Genomic DNA, 22897 nt, shown 5'->3' with positions numbered 1-22897 from the left:
AGGAAAAAGGCTGCTCTCCATAAACAGTACAGGTATTAACTCTTGCTATTCCTCCTCCCTCACAAAATTTGCTAGGTAGAAATCCATTTAGGAAAAAGCGAACCCAGTGGTCATATCCTCTAGGTTCTTCTATCTTAAAAGTTTGAATTATATATTTTCTCATGCTGTCAAATGTTACGACCAATGAAAAATATTTTCAAAGCACTAAGTTAGTCACAGCTATGAAAAAATTAGGAATTACACCTGACATATAGGACATATAAGATGCAAAAGATCTATCTTATATCTACTATCTTTGTACTTCATAAAGGTGCTGACTGGCTGTGCTAAAAAGAAATAAAGGCTGAACATTGTTCCCACGTTTCAGGGAACAAGCATCACTTGATTTAAGCAGAGCTAGATCTACAAGAGAGTGATTTCATCAAAGGATTAAGAAAATTATTATAGTGAGCTCTTTATGACTTCTTAGCAGAAGAGAAAAGAGGGTAGAAAGGGTGAGGGAGAGGACAAGTGAAGAAGTCTGAGGGTTTTCATTCTTTCAGGCAAGGAAATCGGTAAGAACTGTTCTCAGAAGAGAGTTAAACAGTTCTCTGAAATATGGAGCTACAAACTAGGTGAAATCCTAGCTGATATCACTTTACCTTAATTTAGAGATACTTTGAAGGCAGTCATTTTCCAAATCATGACAAATGCTATTATCTAAAGCATTCACACCCTCTCCAACGTACAAAAGGCCTTCAAAGCCATAGGTACTATGTTTTACGTTGGAACAATAGACTCTACCCTAAAGAATATTAATTTTTAGTGAAAGACACCAAAAACATCAAGCTCCATAATTCAATACAATACGCTGAATACACAGAAGGACCAAAGGACTCAGGCTCCACGGGTCCACCAGGTAAGACTTCATTTCCCAGTAAAATTTGCTTCTCTTTCTCATGTTTTTTTTTTCTTTCTTTTTTTTTCCAATAGTACGTTGGAATTGACACCATATCAATACATATTGTAATTTAGGTTGAAGAGCTTAAGATTTTCCTGGACCAGGCAGGAGGTTCCAGTGAAGGCAGGGTTGAGGGAAGGAGGTAGCCTTTCAGATTGTGCAGTCCAAGAGCTCTCTCTTCCATGCCACAGTGACAAACTATTTCTTTCAAATCCATTTTTTGCATCACTGAGTACAGGAGGGCTTCTGCAGCCAGCACAGTTCACCCTAGTTGCCTGGTTACCTCAGTGACCACTGTCCCAGGGGTAACAGCCCTGCTTTCTAGGGCACAAACCAAGGAAGGGCATGTGAGGACACAGCCAGAAGAGGGCCCTCACCAAGAACCCAACCACGCTGGCCCCCTGATCTCAGACTTCCAGCCTCCAGAACTGTTAAGAAATAAATGTTGTTTAAGCCACCAAGTCTGTGGTATGTTATAGTAGCCTTAACTAAGACACCCTAAGATTAAATATACTTTCTAAAATGTATTTATAATATGAATTTGTTAAGCAATAAAAGTGAACTTCTACTCAACCTATGTACAAACTATATCCAGAATTCCAAAAGAGTCAAATCTAAAGTAACAAGGTTTTATTACACGTGTGTATTTAAATGCACTGTATGTGGTCTAAAGGTTAAGACTACTGCCTTTATCCTTTTCTCTTAAAAAAAAAAAATGACTGATAGAAATTATAGAGAATCTAGGATTCACACAGAGTATAGAAAACCCTATAGAAAGGAGGGTGTCATAGAACATAAGCACTATTCTAGGTTTGGGGGACCAAAGTTGAGGCACTTCTTTGATGTGTTAAGAAAAGCCTTTTTCTATGGACCATTTCTAATTCCCTAGCTACACAATAAAGGTTTTAAACTATTTTAAAAAAATGACCAATAGATTTACTATCATAAATGGAACAAAATATAAATAAAAGATGGTATTTGCATAAAATGGCTCTTTTATGTGTTAGACACCGGATTTTAATTGTCCTTCATATTTTCCAAACATAATATTTAAAACTCTTCTCTTTTTTAAATGCTGCCTTGCAACCATATTAATCTCAATAGAAAAGTACAATCTGTTCATGACTGCTGGTAAATAGAGGTCTAGACAGCAAATGATCTCTGAAAGGACGTATTTCCATTGAATAATAAATCCAAGGCACTTTGTACTATCCTATTATATACAAATGTAAGGAGGACAACAAAATAACACGAGTGAAAGGAAAATTTTAAAGGAAAAGTTACACTCTCTCTCCTTGAACAAGTTAGGGAAAAAATTATATAGGTTTCCAAAGACTCAAAATTTTAACCTAAGGAACATACTTCATAGTGATTTTTTTAAGTCAGATTATTCTTAGTGAATTCTTTTGGCTTAAGATAAAAAAACCAGTTATTACTAATGCACTTAAATGTTTTCTTGGGTGGAAATGACACATTTTCATCTAGAAATAAACCATTTTACTTGTTTCCTTCATCATTTCTAACTTAAAAGAAAAAAGAAATCTAGCCTTGTTTTTGAATAATCTTGAGACAAGTTTTAATCTTTCAATGTTCAGCCTTTCAATATTTTGTACAAATAAACCCAAACTACTAATATGTTATCCAAAATGATTTTCCCCAAAGCTTCAATTATAAAAAAAGATTTTATTACAGCTTTGGCATTTGGAAATTTACTTTCTAATAATCATCTATCAAGATAACATACTATCTACTTAGTTATTTCTTTGTAATTTTTCTATATAATTGTATTTTTTTATTATTTAGGAACACCCAAAGACACTTTGCCAAGAGTAAGATACAGCTTAGTCTGTACCTTGACAATCTATACAATCCAGTATATATGCTCAACTATATATTGCATATTCTGATAAGGGTAGTTACAGTACAGTAGTATTATTTAGCATGTATTACTGGTTGCATTTTAATAATAAAAGCTGCCTAATAAATGAACTAACCTTTGTGTAGTAGTTTACAGTCTATAGATGCCCTTCACACACATTATATCTCATTAACAATTCTACGCAGTTCTGTTCAATGGGCCCTAACCTATCAACTCACTTTGGATAACTATTAATTTGGTACATCTTAATAAAGTTAACAGGCTTCATGTGGCATGTTCACGCAGAGATGCAGTTTTTGGCACTAAGGAGTTTAAATTAAAATTAAGGATTTTTAACAAATTCTTGAACACGGTGATCTTACTTATAAATATCTAAGTGGATAAACTATTAAACAGAAAGGTTATAAGAACCATTTGTTAGTTCTCTCATTCATCCATTTATTTATTTTTTGAGCACCTACTATGTGGTAGGCACTGTTCTGGTTAGACTGGTCATCTAGATGGCATGTATTACAATGCAATTTATATTTTAAAATAATTGATCAGTGATCATCTGATTTTTCACCATGCAAATTAGAAGATTACTGGGGAAACAAAATCTTAATAATTCTAACCAGGTGAAGAAAACTGACTATGAATAGACAATACTAAAAATAAATACATAATTTGACAGCCTAATGAGAAACAAGCTAAACAGAAACATATCCATATTAAAAACCAGATATCAGAAAGGGGTCACGTGTTTGTCTTGTCTTCAGGGAACTGAATTCAATTCAAAACATCTACCTGAGAACAGGCAGTGTAAAACAATTTATGAGGTACTCTGGGGGTCAAGTTAACAGCTCACAATAATGTAAGGCAAAACAAAGCAAATTTCAATAACAAAACATTATGGGACTTCCAAGGTAGAGGAGAATTAGTTTGGAGTGAGGAATAAAGTTTATAATAAACTTGGTTTTGTTATAGGTATTCCTAATCTTGGACAACTGAGATACAGACTTTAATTTTTAACTTGCTTAATATCACCTCAAACGGAGTCATTTTAAACAAAAACCTACCGCGAAAAATAGAAGCACTGAATTGGAAAGCAATACATTATTACCCAATTTTACCTGGCATTGATTAGAATTTTAACAATAGAATACAAAAGAAGAAAATGTGAAAAGAAAACAATTAGTAGAGAAGAAATCTCCGTGGTGCTACATTATCAATAATGAACTGCTATATGAAGATTCTAATTCCCAAAGACAAATCTGCAAATATGCTTCCATGATCAATATATTTAGCAGAATAAGAGTTAAATCTAGAACCCAGACTCTTAATTTTTAGTAATAAATTCTTCCTAACATATTATAACAAACTACTCTAAAATATTCTATATAAATATTTCAAACTAACAGAAGACTAATATGGAATGAAATTTAATTTTAACAAACCACTTTCCAAGTTCCAACTTATTTTACACAGTTAGTAGTCTTTAACATGATAAGCATTGACAGTTTGTAAACCTACCATAAATTTTCAATTGCATTTGTGCAATATATAAAGTATAGAAATGTAATATATTTAATGGCAAGGATATGCACTATATTTATATGTTTGTTATACATATCACATTTTTCAGTTTTCCTTTAAATTGTAAAAAAATTCAAATAACTATCGTATTTCTTAAGGAGAAATTCATATTTTTGAAATTACTGTCTTGTATTACGGACTTTTTATTATGCTGCATATGAAAAAGGGGATATGATAATGATGAAACATTCCTGATGCATCAGACTGAAAAATTAGACATTTACAGACCATGTCTGAAGCTAAAGTTCTAATTGGATAACCCTATTCCCCCCTTGCTCTCATTTTGAAAGATATATAAATTTAATTTGGTTACTGGCATGGTCTATTGGACTCAACACAAGATAGTGGTTAAAAAATATATATTTAGAATTCCAATCTTGGTCTATTGTTCTGGTTCTAATCTCAGTTCACTGAATGCTCTTGGATAAGTCATAACTAAATGACATTTTTCAATTTTCCCATCTGTAAAATGGAGATAACTGTCCTACCTCATGAAGACATTACTGACTTTAATTAACTGGGTAAAATACTGTGAAAATCAAAAAATGATGAAAACGTTCAGTCCAATTAAAATTTAAACTTAAGTCATTATTCAAACCGAAGAGTCTTAAAATGTACTTCTTAAAATCTAAATTGAATACTCTAGTAGCATTTGTTGAAAATCACCTGACTCATCTGCACCTTCATCTTTCAAAGGGTGTGGAGTAACATCAAAGTGACAACTTGCAATTCAGAATACATACTTTGACCAGCTCACTAGCTCCAGAGGTGATCTGTGGCTATGTAATAAAAGCCCAGGCTCATTTGACAAACCACAGCACAATTAAAAGATAAATGATCATCCAAGATAAACTGAATGTAACAGAACCAGTTAACAATGGAAATGATAGGAAAAGACTGAAGCTATTGTCAATACAATACATTCAATCTTTCCTCATCTAAATTATAAATTATGTTTATGAAAAGGTGTAGAAATTGATATATTTGAAAACTAACTTGGTAGAAATGCTACAAGTGTTTATTTGCGTTTTCCTTTTCTCGATTCACAAAGCTCTTGGATGGAGACAAACAGCCTTCCTAAAGAAATATGCACCACTTTTAACTCAATTCAATAAGTAATTGGTGAGCAACTACAATATCAATTGTTCTTAAAAGGTTATGCATAAAAAAAAAAAAAAAAAAAAAAGGTTATGCATAATTAAATTTTATAAATTAAATTATATGTTACTGGGACTTCTGCTTCCGGGAAGACAGAGCAGACAAACTTTTCTCTATTCCTCCCACTAAGTACAATTAAGAACCAGGGACGTTGTATACAACACAAACATAAGCTGGGGCGAAGTGAGAGCGGCGTGGACATATATACACCACTGAATGTAAAATAGTTGGCTGGTGGGAAACAGTAGCACAGCACAGGGAGATCAGCTCGGTGCTTTGTGATGACCTAGAGGGGTGGACAGGTACTTATTAAATGTTGCTGATATGCAGAATGATAGATCCTAGGGGAAACAGAACAAGAGCTTATTATTCCAAGGAGCATAAGGACAAGATAAAAGAAAAAATATTCAGTCTATTCTTGTCATTCACAGTAGTTATGTTCTATAATATCACCAGGAACACTAAATTAGTGAATACGGAACCACTGCTTCTAGGGGAAATACAGCATTAGGTTCCTGCAATCCTCTGATCATATTTTTGTCAACCAAATAACATATAACCTTGTTTTCTGTGTGTTTCTGTTTAAAGACACATTATTTAATATATATTGTTGATTCATTAACACTGAACTCACAGCCAACAACACTATAACTCATGCCTGAATAAAGCTTATCTAACACATTTTCTCTGAAAGGGAAATCACAGCTTTCTTGCACTTAGGAACACTACATAGCACTTCAGCGCTACACTTGGAGGCCCAGTGAAATCACCAAAACGTGAAAAACATAGCACCACAAAAAAAAGACACTTGTTTACAGTATGAGAGTTAAAACAAGAAAGCAGAGCATTGCCTTGCTCAACCTCAGCTGGGAACGTGTACATAGGATGACTCCTAATGTCTGTCCCCCTGTGCATATCCACGAATGACTGTGAAAGCACTGCAAGGTTACAAGTAAATTTTAGCTAGTAGGTGAATCTGCAACTGCAGAATCTGTGAATAATAAGGATCAACTGTATATATTCAATCACAAAAATTTAGAGCAGAAAGTGACTTTAGAGATCATCTTTCCAATGTTCTCATTTTTCAGATGCAAAAAGTAAGAGGTGGAAGAGCTGCATGATATAGGTAAGGTCAGAATCTAATTAATGCAAATCCCCGAAGTCAGAACATATGGCACTTCAGAGAATGAAGAATATTCTTCAGTTTTCCTCAGAGGAGATCCACAAAGTTGCATGTATCAGGACGAAAGTCCCTGATAAGGAAAACCACTGTAGTCTACTCTTCAGAGCCAGTGGCCAAGCAGAAAGTCTAGAAATTGGCCTCCCATGAAACGTCAGCTTGACCTTGTCAAAGTTAAGATAGGGGATGATACCTAGCCAACTTAAGTATAGGTTCTGGTACCAGGTTCGAAACACTATATTATTAGAAAATTTAGCAACTAAACTTCAAAACTGAATGATGAGTTTTGATATTTTTCTTTTCTAATATATATTTGGATTGACTATATAAAAAGAAAATAGCCAAAGCCCACAGATGGGGGGAAAAAAGAGAATTACCTCAACAGACTAAAGTTTGGCTAAGTGATACCCAAAGTGATGGGTGATTATAATTCACTTAAGAGTAAAGTTAGTGGGCTTCCCTGGTGGCGCAGTGGTTGAGAGTACTAACAAAAAAAAAAAAAAAAAAAAAAAGAGTAAAGTTAGCAAATTAAAAGGACTTTTAATTTGAAATGTTTATGATATTCTTACAAGAAGTAAAGACAAGCGTAATTGGTAACCTGCCAAATTCAAAATTTTAGAGTACAACATATTTCTCAATACAGAAAGATCAGTGGAACAAAATAACTATTCTGGACAGATGTTAGAATATATAAAAATGTGGTACAAAATACAAATTGCATCATACCAGTTCTGAAAACAAGCTGAATATTAAAAAAAAAAAAAAAAAAAAAAAAAAAAAAAAAATAAATCAAAAGGGGAATTTTCAATTCTCATTACTTTGGGGCATTATTTGACCAAAGTCATTACTTCCAATTCCTTGCTAAGCTTTTTCCAACAACCTTCTTTGCTGATTCATCTTCTCCCAGCCTCTAAAAATGCTGACAGGCCCCAAAGCTCAATCCTTCATCCTCTTTATCCACATCTATTCCTTTGGCTATATCATCCAGTCTCATAGTTTTAAATTCCATCCATACACTGACAGTGTCCAAAATAAATCTCCAAAATTCTAAATTCATTATATTCATCAGCTACTTGACATATGAAGATGGTTAACTATTACAATATCAAACTCAACATACTCAAAACTGAACTTTCAATCTTTCTTCCTAAACCCACTCTTCCACATTCTCCTCCATTCTCAGATGATGGCAACTTCATCCTACTGCTCAGGCAAAAATCCTCGACTCCCTGACTCCTCTCTCTTTCTCGCACACCTGTCAGCTCTATGTATCAGTTATGGTTTAACCTGGGGATCAGAACCTTCCAGTGATACGGCATCAGGAATTTATTATAAGGATCAGACCTTATACCACTGTAGGAGAAGCTAAGGAGTACAGATCACAAAGGATATGATTGGAGGAGCAGAGAAAAGTCACTAACCAGGGACCATTCAGGGGCACCTGTGAAGAAGTTTGTGGAAACCTGTTGCCTCTATGTTTGATGGTGGCCTGAAAACAGTGATGGCAGGGCAGAGTTGGGAAGAAAAGAATGTACCACAAGCTCCTAAAACAGTTACTAGCAAAGAGAAGGTGCTTAATATTTATTTGTTTATCAAATGAATCAACCTAAGTTCTGGAAGGAGAGAAGAAATGAGGCAACGGTAACATCTGAATAAATAATGGCAAGAAATATTCAGAACTGATGAAAAACAATGTAATGTATTTTCCAGAAGCCAAGTAAATTTCAGTTAGAAAAACAAAGATCCATACCTAGACTCATCACAGTGAATCTAGACTACACTAAACACAATGATTGGCTCTTAAAAGTAAAACAGAAAGAAAAAAAGGTTATCTTCAAAGGAGACAATTGTACTGACAGCTGACTTCTCAACAGTAACACTGAAAGTCAGAGGACACTGGAATGAAATCATCGATATGCTAAAGGAAAATAACTGTTTACTTCAAATTCAATGTCCAATGAATAGGGTAAACTAAAGACTGTCATAAAAACAATGGAAATTAGCTACTAGCAGAGTCTAAAAGAAATGTTAAAGAATACAACTACTGACAGAAGTTTAATAATTCCACATAAAAGGTATGAGATAATAGAGGGGATGCATAACAAAAGAAGTTGTAAATAAATAAGAAAAGTAATCAAATATTGGCTGTACATAATAAAAACACAATAATGTATTATGAGCTTTAATAAAAAGGAAAAAAGTCAGTAATTACACATAAGTTGGAAAGAAGTGAGTAGAATAAAAGTACATTATTTGGAAAGGTAAAAATGTCAACTTTAGACTTACTGAGTTAAATACACATGCTAAAATTTCTAGAGTAAAATTTCTAGAACACAACTTCAAACTGAGTAGGAAAAAAATGAGAAAAAAACTATCAAAATAAAATAAGGCAAGAAAGAAGAAGAAAATAAATACAGAAAAGGTAGGACAAATAACACAAAATAAGATGGTGAAAATTTTTCATATTTTTGATTAATTTAAGTAAGTATAAAACACAAAATGCTCCATTTAAAAGATAAAATATAACCAAAGATAATAAATACAGCTAAATGCTGTTTATAAGAGATAAATCTAAAATATAAGGAAAGAGAATAAAGTTAAAGGGTAAAACAATATATACAAGGTGTATTTGTTTCCTAGGGCTTCCATAAGAAAGTACCACAAACTGGGTGGCTTAAAACAACAATTTATTGTCTCGCAGTTCTGGAGGCTAGAAGTCTGAAATCAAGATGGTGACAGAGGGGGCTTCCCTGGTGGCGCAATGGTTAAGAATCTGCCTGCCAATGCAGGGGACATGGGTTCAAGCCCTGGTCCGGGAAGATCCCACATGCCGCAGAACAACTAAGCCTGTGCACCACAACTACTGAGCCTGCGCTCTAGAGCCCCTGAGCCGCAACTACTGAAGCCCGCGAGCCTGGAGCCCATGCTCTGCAACAAGAGAAGCCACCACAATGAGAAGGCAGTGCACTGAAATGAAGAGCAGCCCCCGCTCATCACAACTAGAGAAAGCCCATGCACAGCAATGAAGACCCAACACAGCCAAAAATTTTTTAAAAATTTAAAAAGATGTTGACAGAGCCATACGCCCTCTGAAATCCATGGGAGAGAAATCCTTTCTTGCCTCTTCCTAGCTTCTGGTGGTTTGCTGACAATCCTTGGCATTCCATGGCTTGCAGCTGCAGCATTTCAATCTCTGCCTCCCTCATCACATGGCCTTCTCTCTTCATGCATCTCTATGTCTCTTCCCCTCTAATTATCTCTCTCTAATGACGCTAGTCATATTGGATTAAGGGCCCACCCTATTCTAGTATGACCTCATCTTCACTTATACCTTGATTGCATCTACAAAGATCCTATTTCCAAACAGAATCACACTCACAGGTACAGAGCATGCAACATACCTTTTTGAGGGACACATTTCAACCCACTACAGCAGGCAAGCACTAACCAAAAAGAGAGAAGTGGGAAGAAAAAAGCTAACAGAGTTCTAGTAATGTCTACTAACATCAATGTACTACGTGAGAACAAGGGTAGTAAGGTAAGATCAGTTAGAGGTTATTTCGGTAGTCCAGGTAACACAATGCTTGTTTGAATTAAGATCATGACTAGGGAACAAAAGAAAGTCAACATATTTAAGCAATATCTAGGAAGTAAAAACTAACAGGACTTCACTGGATAACCAGGTAAGGTAGACAAAGATGATTTATAGGTTTCTGGCTTGTAAAACTGATTAGAATATGTTATTAATCTCTATCTTCTAGCCAGTTACTTTCTAAAGCACAGATAATATCAATTCTTTTTATTGGTCACTAACTCTCCATGGTTAGTCCTAATTCTCTACTCTGCTTTTCTTGGTCTATCACAATCTGGTCCTAGCCTACTTTATTCAAGTGTTCACTTCCATAAACTCTAATGATTCGATAAACATTTCATGTAATTTCATGACTTTTTTCAGACTATATATCTTGAATGCCATGCCTATGTATTTACAAAGTTCTACTCAAATGAACCTTCTTCTATAGAACCTTCATTGTACTATTATTGACAATTAAAATATTTTATATGTAATATAAGACTGTCTGGGCTTCTATAGTACTTTACTCACACTGAGAGTACAGCATCTGTCACACTGATATTTATCTACATCTGTCCCTCCAGTCAAGCTACTCATACCTTCAGGATAGGGCTTACCCATCTTTTTATTCCCAGCACCTCACAATGTGGTTTGCACACAGATGGTTTTCAAGGAATGGTTACTGAATAGTGATCATTAATCAGTTTTAACTAGCACTGCTACTTACTATGCCGAAAGTCCAAAAGTAAATGGAAGACAAAGAGGATAGTGATTTCCTTTTCATTTTTATAAATTAGATTCTGAAAAAGATGAATAAAGGTCGTTGTTTCTTAGTAATGAATTCATGTAATTTACAGTTAATGTATTCTAAACTCCCTTGAGACTATGTAATACGGTCTATACTTTCTACTATAAATCCATATTTAAATGCTGAAGCAATTTTAAAATCTAAATAATACATAGTCCAGCTCTAGTTATGAAAGTTAAAACATTACTCAGAAGAGGTAAATTTGATGATACTTGAGGAACTCGTGTCACTGTATAATGGTCAGGAAAAATACTTTTGATACTAACATGTTAATTTACTACAATTTAGATCATCAATTCTCAAACAGTTAAATAAAAACAGAATGTACTTTCTTAAAAAGCTGCATAATCTAGACTTCCTCTGATGACTGAAAACATGCGTATGAAACCTGCAATGACTTCTGTTTATCAGCATGAACATGAACTATCTCTGAGCTGCAGATATAGAAAACTTCTAGTTGATAGAGGTTTCTAATTACAAGGTGGTAATGTACTATAAATACAATTGCTAAATCAGCACCTGAACAATGCTGGTATGTATATATGCATTTAGAAAATCTAAAGCTTAAGCTGTTATTACACAATGAAATACGTTTCCTACATATAATTGAGTATAATTTTTTGAAAACAAAGGTCATATATAACAGGTACCAATATAATAAAAGTAAGATACTGAAAACAACCACTAGCAACACCGCTTCATGAAGCTTTGCAAAAATCATGGATCATAATTGTTCTTACTATCCCATTATTCAACACTTGGAAGTCCAGTTTGCTAAGATAGTTTTCTGATGTACACAAAGAACAAAATGAGCTCCTTTCATACCCTTCCCCCATATCCTTTCCCTTGAGATTCAAAGCTTAATATGAGTTCCATTTTCCAGAGATAAAAGGACTGCATTAACAATGATGTGCCCTAGCTTTCTTCTTTTTACAATAAATTACCATATTTATATTTTGAAGCTGTCATATGCTAGAGGATATTAAATATCCTCTTGTCATAATTAACTCTTTAAACCAAATTAAATGGCTTGGTTCAAAACAGACTGTGAGAGTTACAAGAATATAATTCTATCACTAGTTATAATTATTTTAATAATCAGAGCTATTTAATTTATTCCACAATTTCATTAAACAGAGAAATGCACAGTGGCTAAAAAGCTCAAATTTTTCCTCATTTTACCCATAATATATAAACAAGATTTGAACTTGGGATGTTCAGCAATAAATTTATAGTAACTTCATCAATACTCCAGGCCAAATCCTAATACCGCAAGCTGTAACAAATTGCTAATTTTTAAAATTCCATCCATAATTATATCAAATATAAGCCATTGGACTAGAACATAAGCATTTCATTTTACTAAGGCTTAGTAATATTTTTGTTATAAACACAATTGTTTCTGCAGTAGACTAATATAATGGCATGGAGAGTGACTCTCCTTTATGATACGATACAAACTCAAGAAGGTCTATAGTAAAATACTATGTTCACAGGCTGCTTGGATTAGTTTGAATCACATTCTCTCCGATGTGATTCAAAGTAGGAACTACACTAGTATTTAATCTATACAATATTCCCCAGGGATATCTCCCAGGTAACAAGCTCCTCATAACGTAAAAGCTAACTTAGAACAATTGCAATTAAGTAAAACATACATTAAATTAGAACAAATGACACAAGCAAAAGGTTCTCGTTGTAATGAATAATTTGAAATGAATAAATAGTTAAATGCCAAAGAACCAAATGACAAAACAAAGGTAATACCAATTTCTCTTCAGTAAATTAACAAGTGAAAGAAAAGTATTTTGACTCCAGTGACGTTACAAGCACAAGTTTGTAAACCACATGTTCCTTTTCTCCTAGGTGCTTTGACTATATTTATTTTTGGTAGATGGCCTGAGAACGATTTTCTGTAGGAAGCAGGGAAGACAAAATCAAAGGTTAAGAAGAATTACTAATACCTCATAGACAGCTGGGCAGAGGAACTGAACAGCCAGCCACAGCTTCTCCTTCCCTCACCCGGCCCACTTGGAAATACAGCATAATCAAGAACTTGATACACTAACCATTCAAAGGACTGAAACCCAAGGAAGCATTTGTCTTAAAAAATGTTTGCATGATGAGAATATGTTCAAATAGGATAAACAAAGCAGGTACCATGGCCATTTGCTAAAAAATAAAAGTAGCCATTGTTGTACCCCTCCGACCAGCTAGCTATATGCCAAATAGCTCAGTTACTAAAAGTACTATGTAATAATATTGGTTATATTAGTGCTCTTAACTCTAATTAATTTCATTTATTTAAAATAATTCTTTTAATAAACTGTAAATAAAAGTTAAGCATTTCATTCCAAAATAGAACACAGGGGGAAAAAAGAAAATGGCTCTGTTCAGCAGAGAAATAAGACTCTTTTTCCCCCCTATAGTTTATTAGCTATATTCTTGCTGACTTAATACTTTCTTACACAAGAACATTTTTTTCAGCAGTCTGAATATTTTACCACTATAATTTCTTTCTTAAAAATAATAACACTTGGGGCTTCCCTGGTGGCGCAGTGGTTGGGAGTCCGTCTGCCGATGCAGAGGACGCGGGTTCGTGTCCCGGTCCGGGAAGATCCCACATGCCGCGGAGCGGCTGGGCCCGTGAGCCATGCCGGCTGAGCCTGCGCGTCCGGAGCCTGTGCTCCGCAACGGGAGAGGCCACAACAGTCGGAGGCCCGCGTACCGCAAAAAAAAATAAATAAATAATAACACTTGTTCAAGTAAGCATTAGAATCAGATTATTGTTTTCTTTAAATAAATCTGAGCAGAAGGAAAAAAAAAAAACACTTTAGTCAGCAGAGTTAAGAGGACTTGTTCATACATTTTCAGGTAGAATCATGTAGTTGATTTCACTTACTTCATCGTGCTACTTACTAAGCTAGCATTTCTCAACTTCAAATGCCCAGACCTGAGTTGGTTAAGATGCATCTTATATTTAATCCTACAAAACCTCATAAAGCAATACTATTTTTGCATTTTAGGCCAGTAGCTTGTAATTGAAAAGTCTATAAGGGCAGAACCCATATTTACTTTGTTCACTCCTGCAATTGAATATAGAATATGAATAAATCTTCACAACAAATCTATGAGCTAATCACTATTACTGTAGACATTTTACAGATGAGGAAGCTTAAAAAGATTAAGTAACAACAGCAAGGAAGTAGTGGAGCTAGGATTTGGTTCTGTGCAGTCCTGGCCAAAAATCCATGTTCTTAACCACTATACATATTGTCAATATTATTTTAAGACATTTGTTACCAAAAAATTCTATACATAAAAATTTTGTGATTTCTGTTATTTCTTGCTCTCCAGGTGTTCAACAATTTATAATTAATTACACAAATAAATTGAAGATATATGCATTTTAAAAGGGAAAAATTAACAGGGATTGGAATCAAACAGGAAATGATTCACAAACAAAAGTGAAATTTATACAGTTCAACAAACAACAGAACTGTAGGATCGGCAAAAAGGCAATGTGGACTTTTAAATCTACCTTACTGAAAACTACAAAAATAACAGCAATATATAATTACTATATATATTAATATATATTTTACATATATTAGATCATTTAAACCTCACAAAAGTCTTACAAGGCCAATTCCTATTTTACCAATGAGGAATCTGAGGCACAGAAACAAGGGCTGTGCTCAAGGTCACACAGGTAACAAGAAGATTTAAACCCAGGCAGCCTGGCTCTAGAATCTGGGCTCTAAACTATGCTATACAAATAATAAGTTTATACAGCTCCCTATAAGTCACTGACATCGTACTCAAGAGTTTACACTCTCCAGAATACAGACAACCTTTGTAATCCTAGCTTTTCACAAAGACCACAATTTTTGGTTGGAGATCAGTTAATATAAACCCACAATAATTTTAAAGCAATGTATAGCTTTCAGTTGAAAATCTGAATTGTATGTCTGTAAAGCTCAACACAATGTAAACTGCTAAGATATACACAAGTTATTTTAGGCCATGATAAATCATCATTAAGTTAATATACCTTGAATTTTCAGAAATGGTACTATAAGGAGGGAAAAGAGCAAAGTTTAGATTTTAAATGCCATCAACAGGACAGCTAATAGATTTTTCTATTTGCATTAAATTTTAATCTAACAAGAATCTATACTATAACCACTTTATTACAGCAGCTAAGGGAGATTCAAAACCATACTCTGAAAGCCTAAGACATCATAAAAAAAGCTCATTGCAGACATTTTCAAAGATTGGTATTTACATTATACCTTTCAAGACATTCCACTCCATACTAAGCTTTGTAGAAATATTAGGAACACAATCAAGAAAAGAAATTAATTTGCCTCATGGTTTTCTTTTTCTTTTCTTTTTTTTAACATCTTTATTGGAGTATAATTGCTTTACAATGGTGTGTTAGTTTCTGTTTTATAATAAAGTGAATCAGTTATACATATACATATATCCCCATATCTCCTACCTCTTGCGTCTCCCTCCCTCCCACCCTCCATATCTCACCCCTCTAGATGGTCACAAAGCACCGAGCTGATCTCCCTGTGCTTTGCGGCTGCTTCCCACTAGCTATCTATTTTACATTTGGTAGTGTATATATGTCCATGCCCCTCTCTCATTTTGTCCCAGCTTACCCTTCCGCCTCCCCATGTCCTCAAGTCCGTTCTCTAGTAGGTCTGCGCCTTTACTGCCATCTTGCCCCAGGTTCTTCATGACCTTTTTTTTTTAGATTTTCTCCAGTTCCGTTTTTCGTTCTCAAGATTGCTTTGGTTATTCGGGGTCTTTTGTGTTTCCATACAAATTGTGAACTTTTTTGTTCTAGTTCTGTGAAAAATGCCATTGGTAGTTTGATAGGGATTGTGATGAATCTGTAGATTGTTTTGGGTAGTAGAGTCAGTTTCACAATGTTGATTCTTCCAATCCAAGAACATGGTATATCTCTCCATCTGTTTGTATCCTCTTTAATTTCTTTCATCAGTGTCTTATAATTTTCTGCATACAGGTCTTTTGTCTCCTTAGGTAGGTTTATTCCTAGATATTTTATTCTTTTTGTTGCAATGGTAAATGGGAGTGTTTTCTTAATTTCTCTTTCAGATTTTTCATCATTAGTGTATAGGAATGCAAGAGATTTCTGTGCATTAATTTTGTATCCTGCTACTTTACCAAATTCATTGATTAGCTCTAGTAGTTTTCTGGTAGCATCTTTAGGATTCTCTATGTATAGTATCATGTCTCATGGTATTTTAGTATCTTAGCCCCACTTCTAATCACATGCTACAATTCTTATGATTCAGAGACATAGCTACTCTCCTTTCAAACTATTACAGGCATACTTCTCATAATGCTCTCTAACATACCGCATCTAACATAAGTATTAGATATAAACTCATTTATTTCGTGAAAACTGCTATAATACATAACATTCTCTCCATGAAAAAAAGCATATTACTCCAGCTAACTGAATAATATGTATTTTATGTCATAATTATCATTTTATATTTCATATTAAATACCCCATTTTTGAAAACTGACACCCATGTTACATAAATAAATCAGGTACCTACACCAATGTAACTTGCATATTGCTATCCAAAAAAAATCACCTTAAATGCTGGCATTGTGGTGTGTTTTAAAGAGGACTAGAATCAAGAATAATTCATTTTTTAAATAAAAAGACATTCAAATAGGTAAAATTTTAAAATATATATATTTTTAAACATACTAAGAATAAAAGCAAATGACAAACTACTAAACTGAATTACACTCTGCTATATTTAATTGCAATAGACAAATGGAAGGAAAAAATTAATAATATCATTTCTAACACAGAAAAATGGACATGCTACATTTAGCCTCATGTAGCTTTTAAGTGTTGCTAAGAATTACAATCTGTAAAAAGCAAAACAAAATCACCTTTCAAAACTCAATGAAACAATCAACAGAAACACACAAGGGTTTATACTCCTTAACTAAATATTATAAATAAAGCATTTAGACAAAATAAAAGATTTAGTAATGAGGCAATTTAACAAATTTTAGTTCACCTTTGAAGCCTTATTTCCAAAGAACCATATTCACCCGTGACTTTTAAGAATAAAAAAAAGAAGAAGATGCAGGCGGCACCATCTGAATTAATCCCTCAGCTGCCACTGTTTAGAAGAGTGGTGGTCTTCTCTAAGCCACTTCCAGAAAAACATATAAGCCTACACTCAGCTTCCATGACTTTTGATGTGGAGGTTCCAAAGTGAACCAGCAACCCAGAATATCTGTATACCCAACACTTTGTCAGGAAGAATAATCTTGAGCTTACTACTTAGCAATATTTATCCAAAGATATTTTATATATATGGGGGGGAGGGGGAATGTGTTTGGGGGCAGTTTCAAGAAAATACTGATTAATAATATTTAGTTATTCATATTATTAGTAGTTAATAGTGTTATAATAATATAATATTGATAATATTGGTTAATAATTAATAAAAAATTAATTGATATTAATGTTAATACCAATGCATAGCTAAGATTAAATTAGAGAAATAACATTTTTGGATAAGTATTGATAAGCAGGAAACTAAAGATTATTCTTCCTGACAAAGTATCTGGCATACAGATATTCTAGATTGCCAATATTATTTCTCTTATCTAATCTTTTATATTATTCTATAGAATATACATATTCTATCCAATCCTACAGTCAAAAGTTATCTATCTATCCTTGGATTAAACCAGGCCAATAGACAGTGAAATACCTAAACAACACTATTTGGGGCCCCAGATAATTGTTCTGGCTAAACTGTACTTTGCTATTAAGTCACAAACTCTTATTTAAGGATGTAAAATACTAACTACTCTATTTTTTGAAAACTGATACCCATATGACTTAATAAAATTCTTTTTTTAGTTAGGATTCACCACACTACACAGTACCTTTATTTGAAAATATACAGTCTCTTAAGAGACTTAATCTTCTGGAATCTGGATTCATATAACTCATCGTATATCCTTCATTCCATTAGCTACAAAAAAATAAACCTGTGGTTTATCTTTGGCAAGTAAAAAGAATTTTATGGCATGCATTGGTACACTTTTAACCTCTCTGCCAGCGTTATCTTATTTACTTTCTCTTTATGATTTTCTTGATTAAACATTTCTTGTTTTGTTGTTATGTATTTACTTATATGAGATGCCATAAAAAATTGTGGAACAAGGTAAAATTAAACAAGGCTTTGGAAAAACAATGAAAATATTCATGCTAAAGCATTTTTTACTCTAAAATAGCAATCAATGAAGTCAAAAATGAAGATTAACCAATAAATGAAAAAATTAACATAATGAACATAATGAAAAATTGTAATGTAATTCCACAATTAAAACCCTACCCTAATAAAGTATAGATAAGTGTTTGCTATCCAAATGCAAACATGAAGTAGTTTCCTTCAAAGGAAAAAAGGCTTGTTTCAAAACATTTAATTATAATATTAATGATCATATCTTATATCTGTAATTCACTGAACAGGATTACTTTCAAGTAAAATGTATTTTCACTTTTACAATTAAACACAGTTCATTTTTTTATATTAGAAATAACTTTCTTTTAAGACTAAAATTAGTGAAGTTTAAAGGATGCTACCAACATGTTAGCTGTGATAGGTCAAAGAAGTAATCTGGGAAAATGAGATCGATTTATGGGTACATACATAGAGTATACGTAAAAGTACTTTACTTTCTTTTTGTAAAGTGTATGTAAAATACCCAGTAAACAGTGAAGCCTTATGCAAACGGTATTATTTCATGTAAAAATCATGGGGAAACAAAGGGGCATACTTACCCTTCTCCTCCCATTCTTGTTATCTTTAGGCGAAAATCCACAGAATTCAAACTGGGAGGCTTCCATTTCAAAATATCATCACATCGACCAGGTTTATATTTCTAAAGTGATAAAATGATGATAATAGTTAATATGAAGCTAAAAAATTAAACATCTGATTTATTAAATATAATATCAATTACTTTTCATTAAGCAAAATCACTACTTTTTTCTGAATATAATTTTTGTTATTTTTAACTGATGAGTGAAGTTAGATATCAACCATCTTACTGATGGCCTCTTTTTCCTGCCAAAGCATGTAGACACTTGTTTGTGAAAGTCTCGAAAAATAATGAAACCTGTTATTCCCTCCAATCCTACTATAACTTAAAGGAAGTTTGATCATTTTTTTAAAATTTTGTTCCTTCTTATTCAATAGCTTTACTGTGGGATAATTCACAATTAATAAAATTAACTAATGAATTTTGTCAAATGGATACAATCATGTAACAATCGCCAGAATCATGATATACAGCATTTCAATCACCCCCAAAAAGTTTCCCCTTGACAGCTGCAGTCAGTTCCCTGTTACCAACTCTCCAGCAAGAGTGACCTTCTTTCTATCACTATAGTTGTGCCTTTTCTAGAATTCATAAGAAATTCTTACACAAGGTTTTGCTATATGCTGGTGCATATATTAGCTTGTTCCTTTTTATTAAACTGAGCAGGATTCCATTCTATGCATATACCACAAATTGTTTATGCATTTACAAGTTGATGGATATCTGGGTTGTTCCCATTTTTAGGCTACCAGGAATGATGCTGGTCTGAACATTTGTGTGGACATCTGTTTTCATAACTTTTGGGTAAATACCCAGCAGGAGAATGGCTGGGTCACATGGTTAATGTATGTTTAACTTTACAAGCAGCTGTCAAATCGTTTTCCAAAATGGCAGTGACATCTTCCATTCCCACCAGTAATACATGAGAGATCAAATTGCTCCACATCCACCCTAGGACTAGGCATTGTCGGTCTTTTTAATTCTAAAGTATGTCTCATAATTTTAATTTGCATTTCTCTAAATGACAGATGTTGAAGATCTTCTAATTTGCTTATTTGCTGCTATCTGTGTATTTTCTTTGGTGAAGTGTCTGTTCAAAATTTTTCCCTTGTTTTTACTGGGTTATCTCCTTATAAGTGAACTGGAAGAGTTGTTTACATATTCTGGATAAATAGCCTTGTTTGGATACATGTACTGCAAATATTTTCTACCAGTTTTTGTCTTGCTTTTTCATTTTCTTAACAATTTCTTTTGAATATATTTTAATGAAGTCAAAATCAACTATTTTTTCCAGCTTTATTGAAGTATGATTGAGAAATAAAAAATTTAAGGTATACGACATGATGTTTTGATATATGTATACACTGTGAAATAATTACCACAATCAAGCTAATTAACATATCCATCATCACACAGTTACTTCTTTGTGTATGTTGTAAGAACATTTAAGATCTATTCCCTTAGGAAATTTCAAGTATACTTTATTATTAACCACAATCACCATGCTATACATTAGGTTTCCAGAACTTATTCATCTTATAACTGAAAGTTTCTACCCTTTGATCAGTATGTCCCCTCTTCCCCTACCCCCCAGCCGCTGATAATCACCATTCCACATTCTAAGTTTGACTTTTTTTTTAAGATTCCATATATATATATAAGAGCTTATTTCACTTAGCATAATGTACTCCAGGTTCATCCGTGTTGTCACAATTGGCAGAATTTCCTTCTTTCTTAAGGCTGAATAATATTCCATTGTATATGTATACCATTATTTTCTTTAACCATTCATCCACTGATGGACACTTAGGTTGTTTCCACATTTTGGCTACTGTGAATATCGCTGCAGTAAAGATGGGAATGCACGTGTCTCTTCAAGATGATTTTATTTCTTTCGGATACATATCCAAAAGTGGAACTGCTGAATGACATGTAAGTTCTATTACTAATTTTTTGAGAAACCTCCATATTATTTTTCATAAGAGCTATATCAATTTACAGTCCTACCAACAGTGCACAAGGGTTCCCTTTTCTCCACATCCTCACCAGCAAGTTATCTTTTCACTTTTTGATGATGGCCACCCTAACTGGTGTTAGGTGATATCTCAGTGTGGTTTTGATTTCCATTTTCCTGATGATTAGTGATGTTGAACATCATTTCAAAATCACCAATTTTAAACTTTTACAATTTGTGCTTTTTGTGCCCTCTTTAAGGAATCTTTGCCTATCCTAAGGTCACTGCAACTTTCTACTACATTTTCTTAGAGAAATTTTATAGTTTTAACTCTTATTTTTAGGTATATGATCCATTTGAGGTTAATTTATTTATAAGATGTGAAGTAAGGGACTGTTTGTTGTTTGGCAGTTGGATATCAATTTCATCCAGCACCGTTTGTTAAAAGATTATCCTTCTCTCACTGAATTGCCTTGACATCTTTGTCAAAAATCAGTTGTTTATAGATATAGATATATTTCTATTCTTACTAATCTGTTGCATTGATAAACATGCCTCTCCTGCTCATAGCATATTGTCTTGATAACTCTAGCTCTATATTAAGTTTTGAAAGCAGGTTATGTAAGTCCTCAACTTTGTTTTTCCTTTTCCAAATTTTCTTAGCTAATGTAGCATTTATATTTCCACATATATTTTATTTTATTTATTTTTTATTTATTTTATTTTTGGCTGCATTGGGTCTTCATTGCTACGTGCGGGCTGTCTCTAGTTGCGGCGAGCGGGGACCACTCTTCATTGTGGTGCGCGGGCTTCTCATTGCAGTGGCTTATCTTGTTGCAGGGCATGGGCTCTACGCACAGGTAGTTGTGGTGCGCAGGCTCTAGAGCACAGGCTCAGTAGTTGTGAATGGGCTCAATTGCTCTGCGGCAGGTGGGGTCTTCCCAGATCAGGGCTCGAACCTGTGTCCCCTGCACTGGCAGGCAGATTCTTAACCACTGCACCACCAGGGAAGCCCTCCACATATACTTTAAAATTACCTGGTCACCGAATAGCCAAAGCAATCTTGAGAACGAAAAAAGGAGCTGGAGGAATAAGGCTCCCTGACTTTAGACTATATTACAAAGCAACAGTAATCAAGACAGTATGGTACTGGCACAAAAACAGAAAGATAGATCAGTGGAACAGGATAGAAAGCCCAGAGATAAACTATATGTATATGTATAGCTGATTCACTTTGTTATAAAGCAGAAACTAACACACCATTGTAAAGCAATTATACCCCAAAAAAGATTTTTAAAAAAAAAAAAAAAAAAAAAATTACCTGGTCAATTTCTATGAAAAATAAGTTTACTGGGATTTTAAGTAAGACTGCAGTAAATTAATAGATCAATTAAGGGAAAAATAACATCTTAACAATACTGAATCTTTTGATTCATGAACACTTCAAATCTCTCTATTTACTTAGTACTTAGGTCTTCCTAAATTTCTCTCAGCAATGTTTTGTAGTTTTCGGTATACAGGTCTTGCACAACTTTTGTTAAATTTCTTCCTAATAATGTAATACTTTGGTGGTATTATCAATACAAAAAATCGGTTGTTTCTATACAACAGCAATGAATAATCCAGAAAGGAAATTAAGAAATCAATTCCATTTACAATAGCATCTAAAAGAACAAAATACCTAGGAATAAATTTAACAAAGGAAATGAATGGTCTATATACTGAAAACTACAAAACATTACTGAAGGGCATCCCTGGTGGCACAGTGGTTGAGAGCCCGCCTGCTGATGCGGGGGACACGGGTTCGTGCCCCGGTCTGGGAGGATCCCACATGCCGCGGAGCGGCTGGGCCCGTGAGCCATGGCCGCTGGGCCTGCGCGTCCGGAGCCTGTGCTCCGCAAGGCCGCAACAGTGAGAGGCCCGC

General features: G+C 34.0%; 1 protein-coding gene across 4 annotated transcripts in view; it reads right to left on the bottom strand.

The window, feature by feature from the left end:
• RNGTT (RNA guanylyltransferase and 5'-phosphatase) overlaps positions 1-22897 on the bottom strand; it is a 242835-nt gene that overhangs the window by 96418 nt on the left and 123520 nt on the right. For 3 of the 4 annotated variants that reach the window (XM_024747399.1, XM_024747414.1, XM_024747405.1), the window contains exon 13: positions 18979-19079. In XM_024747399.1, coding sequence (XP_024603167.1) covers positions 18979-19079 — 101 coding nt within the window. Of the gene's footprint in view, positions 1-17793; positions 18167-18978; positions 19080-22897 lie in introns of those variants that run through there. The other variant, XM_024747417.1, reaches the window with a different exon arrangement.

Source organism: Neophocaena asiaeorientalis, unplaced genomic scaffold (assembly GCF_003031525.2).
Source record: "Neophocaena asiaeorientalis asiaeorientalis breed wild unplaced genomic scaffold, Neophocaena_asiaeorientalis_V1.1 scaffold161, whole genome shotgun sequence".
Lineage (NCBI taxonomy): Eukaryota > Metazoa > Chordata > Mammalia > Artiodactyla > Phocoenidae > Neophocaena > Neophocaena asiaeorientalis.
Note: the sequence above shows the minus strand (reverse complement) of the source record. Positions and strands in the feature narration are given on the sequence as shown.